General features: G+C 39.9%; 1 protein-coding gene across 2 annotated transcripts in view; it reads right to left on the reverse strand.

Moving 5' to 3' along the window:
• ANKRD31 (ankyrin repeat domain 31) overlaps nt 1-9,267 on the reverse strand; it is a 159,067-nt gene extending 149,800 nt beyond the window's left edge. For both annotated transcript variants that reach the window (XM_078004866.1, XM_001099787.5), the window contains exons 1-2: nt 8,804-9,267; nt 3,369-3,442 (exon numbers count right to left, since the gene is read on the reverse strand). In XM_078004866.1, the coding sequence (XP_077860992.1) occupies nt 3,369-3,442; nt 8,804-8,907 (178 nt within the window). In that variant the 5' untranslated portion in view covers nt 8,908-9,267. The remainder of the gene's footprint in view (nt 1-3,368; nt 3,443-8,803) is intronic.
• Between the last annotated feature and the right edge of the window lie 270 nt (nt 9,268-9,537).

The raw sequence follows: 9,537 nt of genomic DNA on the forward strand, positions 1-9,537 counted from the left end.
TCCCATGTTTATTTTAGCACTATTCACAAGAACCAAGATTTGCAAGCAACCTAAGTGTCCATCAGCAGATAAATGGATAAAGGAAATGTGATATATATACACAGTAGAGTACTATTCAGCCATGAAAAAGAATGAGATTCTATCATTTGCAACGTGGATGGAACTGCAGGTCACAAGTGAAATAAGCCAGGAACAAAAACACAAACTTCACATATTCTCACTTATTTGTGGGAACCAAAAATCACAACAATTGAACTCATGGAGATAAGAAGTAGAAGGATGGTTACCAGAGGCTGGGAAAAATATTGGGGGCTGAGGAGGATGTAGGGATGGTTAATGGGTACAAAAAAATAGAAAGAATGAATAAGACCTACTGTTTGCTAGCACAACAGAGTGAGTAGAGTCAAAATTAATTAATTGTACATTGTAAAATAATAAAAGAATATAATTGGATTGTTTGAAATATAAAGGATAAATGCTTAAAGTGATGGATACCCCATTTACCCTGATGTGATTATCATGCCTAAATATCTCATATACCCCATAAATATATAACCTACTATGTACCCACAAACTTAAAAATTAAAAATTAAAAAAAGAAAGAAAACCTGGTACTTTACTCCATAACTCTATTTTTACAGACCAGAAATACATTCTCAGTTAGAAAACAATTTCATTCTACCATATCCTAATATAGCATAGTTTTCTCTAGTGTTTCATTTTCTCTTCTCTATTCCTTTACTGCAGGGGTCCCCTATCTCTGGACCATGGACCAGTACCCATCCGTGGCCTGTTATGAATCAGGCTACACGGTAGAAGGTAAGCAGCAGGCGAGCCACCATTATTACCTGAGCTCCACCTCCTATCTCATCAGTAGTAGCATTAGATTCTCATAGGAGTGCAAACCCTACTGTTAACTGCACATGCGCGGGATCCAGGTTACACACTCTTTATAAGACTCTAATGCCTGATGACCTGAGATGGAGCAGTTTCATCCTAAAACCATACCCCCAACCACCATCCTTGGAAAAATTATCTTCCATGAAATTGGGCCCTGGTGCCAAAAAGGTTGGAGACCGCTGCTTTACTGTACATAAAGTAACTAGTGTATGTACACAAACATATTGCATTCTTTTGTTTTACTATATGGCCAGTGAAAGGTTTTGACTGACATCAAATGAAGTTAGGAGGGAAAAAAACACTGGCTATGTGAAAATACCCACTTTCTCCATTAGTAGCATGCTCACTCAGCTCTTACCTTTATAATGCAGTAAGTTATTTTGCTCTATTTTAACACACACACACACACAAAAAAAAAACATAAAAATCCTTGCATGCCTTGTTTGACTGGAGAATTTTAGTGTTTTTCATTTATCTTTGCAAAACCAAGGACAATTTTATAACTTTTTTTGTATGTAGATGTTGAATGTAGAGCAATCTGTCATTTAGTAGAAATAAATGAGTCTAAAAAATGATTGCTAGTTTTCCTTTTGAATCATGGATCTTGTGCTTAAATAAACTTCATTGGGAGTAGAATTATAGGGAAGAGTAAGGAACATGACCTTTCATTTTCTACATGATATACTTTTATATTTTAATATTTTTAATAACCAGCGACATAGTAAAGATTTATCCATTTGGAAAAGAAAAAAAAATTAAACTTGGTTGGAATATTGAAACAGACCTCTAACTCCTTTCTAGTGGTACTTTATACATCATAAGAAGGCATCCTGGAGATCAGTATTATACACTGTCCCTTCCAATTACATGTGAGAAAAAGCACTCCAAGATGAAACTGTAACTTCCCACCTAGGTATCAGGTGAGATGATGTACAGTGAAAAGACCGTGAACCATAAATACACAAAAGTTAGAAGACCTTTGTGGATGTTTAGGAATTTTGTTTTTCTATTTCACACTTATTTCCACACATCCTCCAAAAAAAGATTTTTTTAAAGGCTCACAGGAAGAAACTATAAAGAGAAACAACCTATCATTTAAACAACTACCACAGAATTGGTCTTTCTGAACAAGGACTATCGGTGATAGATTTTTCTAGAAATGTTTAAATCAACCTAGAAGTGGCCTCAGGAAGTTTAGTGAATTGGTAGAAGAAAGGCACGTTTACAATACATATTTACTAAGGATGTGTGTGCCCTAATTTTAATCTAGAAAAATAAGACTGGTTATTAAAAAGCATTATTTACTTTTACAAATAGACAGGTTCTAGGGTTAGGCTAGAGATTTGGAAAAGAAAAAAGGTTATATGGGTGGCACTTCAATACCTCCGTTGCCCTTTCTAGGAATCTTTAGCATCTTGTGGAAGTTATGATCCCCAATGCTGTCCCTAGTCTAACAGGCCCTAATAAACTAAGTCTGTTAAAATTAAGGAACAAGACTAAGGATGAAAAGAGGAGTTAATGAAATGGTAATCAGCAGGTCCTTGAATAACTTCATTTCAACATTGATTTTAAAAAATCAACTCACGCCTGTAAACCCAGCATTTTGAAAGGCCGAGGTGGGCGGATCACGAGGTCAGGAGTTCGAGACCAGCCTGGCCAATATGGTGAAACCCCATCTCTACTAAAAATACAAAATTCAGCCGGGTCTGGTGGTGCGCACACATAGTCCCAGTTACTCGTGAGGCTGAGGCAGAAGAATCACTTGAACCGAGGAGGCAAAGGTTACAGTGAGCCGAGATCATGCCACTGTACTCCAGCCTGAGCAACAGAGCGAGACTCCGTCTCAAAAAAAAAACATCAATTCCCAGCATGGGCCACTGTCTGTGGAATTTGTATGTTCTCCCCATGTTTGCATGGGTTTCCTGCAGGTACTCCAGTTTCTTCCCACATCCCAAAGATGTGCCTGTTAGGTTCAGTGGCATGTCTAAATGGTCCCAATACAAGTGTGTGTATGTGTGTCTGTGTGTGTGTGTGTGAGTGTGTGTGTGTGTGTGTGCGTGCGTGCATTCTTCAATGGAGTGGCCTCCAGTCCAGGGTTGACTCCTGCCTTGAGCCCTGAGCTGCCAGGATAGGCTTCGGTGACACTCAACCCTGAAGTGGAATAACTGGGCAAACAATTACGTTACTCGTTTGTATTAATCTTTCTTAAATGTATATATAGCTCACATTTATTTCAATGTTTACTATCAGAAGTGTGTTGGCATTTATTTAGGTTCAGTGATGTTCTTGTGACCAGAAATATGTTATAGAAGCTTAACGGTTATTTATAACAATTAGCTTATGGTAAAATTGGTTTCCTTATAATTTATTTTGCTTAACGTCTCAGTTTCCAAGAACCTATCAATGACATTAAATGAGGACTTACTGGGAAACTAAAGGGACTACTTAATGAAAAGAATCATTCTCACCTTCGCACATTCCTCTTGTATCAGGATGCAGACTGAACTCAGATTTAAGAGCTGTGTCTTGATCAAACAGCAACCTTTCAAATACCAAAAGGGAAGACACAAGTTGTTAATGCATCTTAAACAAAGACTACATTTTAACCATCATTTGTATTATACCAAAGCTTGCTAAAATTCTTAGTTATACCACTATTAATGTTTCTATTTCAAAGTGTTATTTCAGAAATGTACAATTTGATTGAAAACACACCCAAGATGAAAAATAAAGACTCATGTATATAGTCATGTTAATTTTACAAATATTCTGTTATTATCTTTTAATATTTGGGGGTAAGGGACAAATATCACTGTCTCTAGTCTAATAAACCTTAATAACTTTTTGAAAAGAGATAAAACGAGATCATTTGAGGGACCAGTGTTCGTGGCTTTTTTTCCTTCACATTTCTCTATACCAGAGAACTTGAGATTAATATTCCAGGATTACATCTGAGTATATGTTTTCATAGTATGTACTGACAGAATTCCTTTATTTATTTATTTTGAGACACGGTCTCTCTCTGTCACCCAAGCTGTAGTGCAGTGGCATGACCTTGGCTCACTTCAAACTCTGGGCTCAAGAGATCCTCCGGCCTCAGCCTCCCAAGTAGCTGGGACTACAGGTGTGCACCACCATGCCTGGCTATTTTTTTAATATATTTTTTTGTAGCGCCAGGGTCTTATCATGTTGCCCAGGCTGGTCTTGAACTCCTGAGCTTAAATGATCCTGCCTTGACCTCCCAAAGTGCTGGGATTACAGGAATGAGCCAGCATACCTGGCCCAGATTCCTTTAATTTTTGGGTTTACTTCTTACTATGTTCAAGGGAACATCACAGTAACAAAGAGAGAAGACACACAGTCCTTGCCCCCAGGAAGCTCCAAATCTAGTAAGGGATACAGAGCTATGAAAATAAGCATGATATGCCATGAGTATGCTATTAGGCAAACTAAAATATTTATCTTTTCTATTTAAATGGGCAGAAAATGGACAAAAGACTTGAATAGACATTTCTGCAAAGAGGAAATACAAATAGCCAACAAGTACATGAAAAGATGTTCATCATCACTAATTGTTGGGGAAATGCAAATCAAAACCACGAGATACTACTTCATACTCAAGATGGCTGTTTATGAAAAATGAAAAATTAAGCCAGATACTGTCACTCATGCTTGTAATCCCAGCTACTCAGGAGGTTGAAGCAAGAAGATGGCTTGAGACCAGTTCAAGGCTGCAGTGAGCTATGATCAGGCCATTGCACTCCAGCCTAAGTGACAAAGTGAGACACTGTCTCTAAAAACAAAAACACACACCCAAAACTTTCCAATAGTTCTCAGCATCAGAAAAATTGGCAATGAAAATGACTCCAGTCCTTAACTTTTCTGTTATAACACACCCTCTGTGAGAGTGAGTACAGGCTCCTGCTATAAGAAGAGAAGCATTTTCTTGGCTCTTTTCTATTGACCATTACTAAGGATTAAAAATTCATTATTATAATATGAATTATACCAGTTATAGTGCATTTTTCCAAGAAGTAAACCATCTATTAATGTCCCTCCAAAAAGCAAAACTATCTATTAATGTCCCTAAAAGTGTAAGTTTACCTCTTAAAATGTTGTGAGATTTTTGTTTGTCTGTTTGTTTCTTTTCAGACACAGTCACTCTGTCACCCAGGCTGGAATGAAGTGGTGCCATCTCAGCTCACTACAGCCTCCACCACCCAGGTTCAAGTGATTCTCCTGCCTCAGTCTCCTGAGTAGCTGAGATTACAATTGCCTGCCACCAGGCCCAGCTAATTTTTATATTTTTAGTAGAGACAGGGTTTCACCATATTGGCCAGGCTGGTCTCAAACTCCTGACCTTCAGGTCTCAACCTCCCAAAATGCTGGGATTACAGGTGTGAGCCACTGCACCCAACCAAATTTTGTGAGTTTTTTTTTTTTTTATTTAAAAAATAACACAAAAGGGGTATGGAAGAATTTTAGGGTATAATGACACTATTCTATATCTTGATTGTGATAGTAGTTACACAATTATGTTTGTCAAAACTCAGAATTGTATGCTTTAAAAGGTGAACTTTACGTAAATTCCTCCTTGAAGGGTGACAGAATATGCCACCCCAAAATAAGCCACTGTGACATACGGATTACTCTGAGCTAAAGGCAACTTGAAAAACAGCAGATGCTTCCCTTTTTCTTCTTGAAAACAGGAGATAAAAACTCCTATGTAAAAGATGCCCTCCCTGTAGAAGGAGAAAAGAAACATTTTTCAATAGTCAAGAGAATTCTGTACAAACAGATCTTGTTAAAATAATTCTTATCTTCCTTTAGCCTCCCTACATAATTTAGTTACTTTTCCACAACTGCCTCTCTGTTTAACCTAATACAAAAGCATAAACGTTTTGCCATTTCTTTTTTTTTTTTTTCTTTTTTTGAGATGGGAGTCTTGCTCTGTTGCCCAGGCTGGAGTGCAGTGATATGATCTCAGCTTACTGCAACCTCCACCTCCCGGGTTCAAGCTATTCTCCTGCCTCAGCCTCCTGAGTAGCTGGGACTACAGGTGCATGCCACTATGTCCGGTTAATTTTTGTATTTTTAATAGAGACAGGTTTTCACCTTGTTGGCCAGGCTGGTCTCGAACTCCTGACCTCAAGTGATCTGCCCACCTCAGCCTCCCATAGTGTTGGGATAACACACATGAGCTACCATGCCCGACCAGGTTTTGCTATTTCTTTGGGTCTTCATTTCCTTATGAGGACTCCTGTGTCCCATAAAACTTATTTTAAATTTACAGAAGTTTTAATATTTAAAGTATTTAATCTATTTCATATTTAATTCTTAGGCTTAACCAGGGTCCTATGAGGGGAAAGGCAGAATTTCTGCCCCTACTACAATCTTAATTAAAAATGAAAAAACTAATATAAATATGTTAATATTCTAATATGTAAACATAAAAAATTAACATTATACCAATAAAAGTACCAATAAGGGCCGGGTGCAATGGCTCATGCCTGTAATCCCAGCACTTTGGGAGGCTGAAGTGGGGAGATCACTTGAAGTCAGGAGTTCGGGACCAGCCTGGCCATCACGGTGAAACCCCATCTATACTAAAAATACAAAAATTAGCTGGGCATGGTGGTGTGTGCCTATAGTCCCAGCTACTCAGCAGGCCCAGGCAGGAGAATGGCTTGAACCTGGGTGGGTGGAAGCTGCCGTGAGCTGAGATCACTCCAGCCTGGGTGATAGAACAAGACTCCATCTCAAAAAAATATATATATAATAAAGTCCTGATTCTTTCCTAAGGAAATTATTTTTTAAAACCCCAACATTTAATGTTTAAGGAAATTATCTCAGAGTTATTTGCAATAACAAAAAATTTAAAAAACGAAATGTTTTGTTTTAGAATCATATAATGCTTCAATAAATTATATCTTTATGACAGAAAACTATCAATAATTTAGGGAAGAATTTTAATGACATTGCAAATGTTTAAAAATAATGTTAAGTGAAAACTGTAAACTTGTACAAACTGATTCAAACTTTGTAAAAGAATTATAGGTGCACACACAAAAGCCTATATAGAAAGCTGGAAGAAAATATACCAAAGTCTTAATACAGGTAGAATTAGATCAGATTTCTATCTCATTCATGCTTCTTTTTATTGCCCATGTTTCCTATAGTGTTTTTGAATAGACAGTATATTTATATGGTTCAAAATTCAAAAACCAGTATAGACTGGGCATGATTACTCATGCTCATAGTCCTCACTACTCAGGAAGATCACTTCGCCCTAGGAGTTAGAGGCTTCAGTGAGCTATGATTGCACTATTGCATTCCAGACTGGACAACAGCGTAAGATCCTGTCTCCAAAACAAACAATATAATAGGGTATGTAGTAAAACATCTCCCTGTCCCCTCAAATATAAACTTTCTTTCCCACAGGCAACCAAGGTGTTTGTTCTGTAACCCTTTCAGAGATATTTTCTAAGTGTATATATGTTGGAGGACAGAGGTAAAACTATTTTCTAAAAATAGAAGCACTGTGTCAAAGAGTATATGTGTTTGTAATCTTGATAATTGAAATTTTTTGAGTTTTGTATTATAATTATGCCTTTCTTCCTCCACAGTTATAAAATAATCCCTCCTTGGCTTCTTGTAATACTTTTTTTTTTTTTAACATTTAAATCTTTGATTCATATGGAATTTTTTTTGGAGCACAGTGTAAAGTATGGATTCAACTAAACTATTTTCTACATATATCCTTCATTGTCCCAATATCATTTTTTGAAAAATCCCATCATTTCCTCACCGGTTTGAGATGCCACCTCTTTAATATACTAAATTCCCATATGTATGTGATTTTATTTTGGGGGCTTTTATGCTGTTTATTGATCTGTCACTTTATGTGCCAGTATCATATTTAAAATATTTTATATCAGAAAATATTTTAATATCCTGTAGGTCATTACCTCCTTATTGTTCTTATTTTTCAGACTTTTCCTAATTGCTTTTAATTATTTTACCATACAAACTTTGGAATCAGTTGTCTAGTTCAACAGAAAGTCTTGCTGGTACTTTTATTTTGTTATTTTTTTTTGAGATGCAGTCTCACTCTGTCGTCCAGGCTGGTGTGCAGTGGAGTCATTTTGGCTTACTGCAACCTCTGCCTATTTCTCATTACAACCAAAAACTATGAATGAATTTTTTTTTTTTTTTTTTTTTTTTGAGACGGAGTCTCGCTCTGTCACCCAGGCTGGAGTGCTGTGGCCTGATCTCAGCTCACTGCAAGCTCCGCCTCCCGGGTTTACGCCATTCTCCCGCCTCAGCCTCCCGAGTAGCTGGGACTACAGTCGCCCGGCACCTCGCCCGGCTAATTTTTTGTATTTTTTAGTAGAGACGGGGTTTCACCGTGTTAGCCAGGATGGTCTTGATCTCCTGACCTTGTGATCCGCCCGCCTCGGCCTCCCAAAGTGCTGGGATTACAGGCGTGAGCCACCGCGCCCGGCCTCACGCATCCTTTTTCTTGAGAGAAACCGTTACCCATTTTCCCAGAACTGAGCTACAAGTCTCTTGAAGCAAAATGCAGTTAAGTTCAGACCCCAGATCTTTTTTGCTTGTGCAAAAAGACTTAAAGCCCCCAAAAAGGAACGCCTTTTGAAAAATGCTACAAAGCCACCTAGTACAAAACTCATTTTGTCCCTAGCTGGTTGGGGGTAGGTGGTGACAGACTGTGGTTGCTTATTTACGAGCTCTCAGCTCAGGCACGCCTGCCCCACAAGGCTCTGATCCTGCCCACAAGCACATGTTCTGGTCATCATCTCCACTCAAAACTCTGACCCTCTCAGAGGGCCCCTGGGCCGCCCTGGCGCGAGGGTTCGGGCACTGTGGCCCTAATGATGGTCACCTTCTCCAGCGCAGCTCCTTTTCTTCCAGGTCGCTCTCCGTCACTGAACCCTCTATCACGGTTTCATCACTGTCCCAGTCTGGGTCCTGGACGCCTTCCTCCATCTTTGCCTCACATTCAAAGTCTTTTTTACCCTCCTCTAACTCCCTCTTGCCCGCAAACAAAAAAACATTTTGAGGGCCAGAGGAAATTGTGAGTTAAAAATAAAAATAATATAATCGCAGCAGGAGCCGGGCCTTGTCGCAGGGCTGCTGAGGAGGGTGCAGAGGGCCGCAAGCGCGGCAGGGTCGTCGTCCGAGAAGCGGCCCGCGGGTCCCGCCGCTCGCTGCCGGCAGGGGGCAGCCCCTCGCCACACGTCTGAGCCCTGCGCAGCGCTCGGCCCCTCCCCCAGCTCCCGCGGCCGGAAGTGGGCGGTGGTACGCGCAGGCCTGCTCTGGGCGTGGCCTGCCGCAGCGTGTCTTTTTCGCGGTTTCCCATTCTCGGTTGCTAGCCGTAGAGGGGACTGGGGTTGCTGCTGCAGAGACTGGAAAGGTAGGCGGGCCGCACCCAGAACTCAGGCGAGCCTGCTTAACACCCTTGGCCGGGAGGGTGACCTGCCATGCACCTGATGCTTGTGAGCCCCAGATACGGAAGAGCTGTCAGCTCCTGCCCGCCCCAGCAGCCCTGGCATTCTGGAGCCAGAATGCGACCTTAGACCTAACGAGTGTTTTTGCAGCCCACTAAGCGCTTGCTTT

The sequence above is a fragment of the Macaca mulatta genome, chromosome 6, assembly GCF_049350105.2.
Source record: "Macaca mulatta isolate MMU2019108-1 chromosome 6, T2T-MMU8v2.0, whole genome shotgun sequence".
Classification (NCBI taxonomy): Eukaryota; Metazoa; Chordata; class Mammalia; order Primates; family Cercopithecidae; genus Macaca; species Macaca mulatta.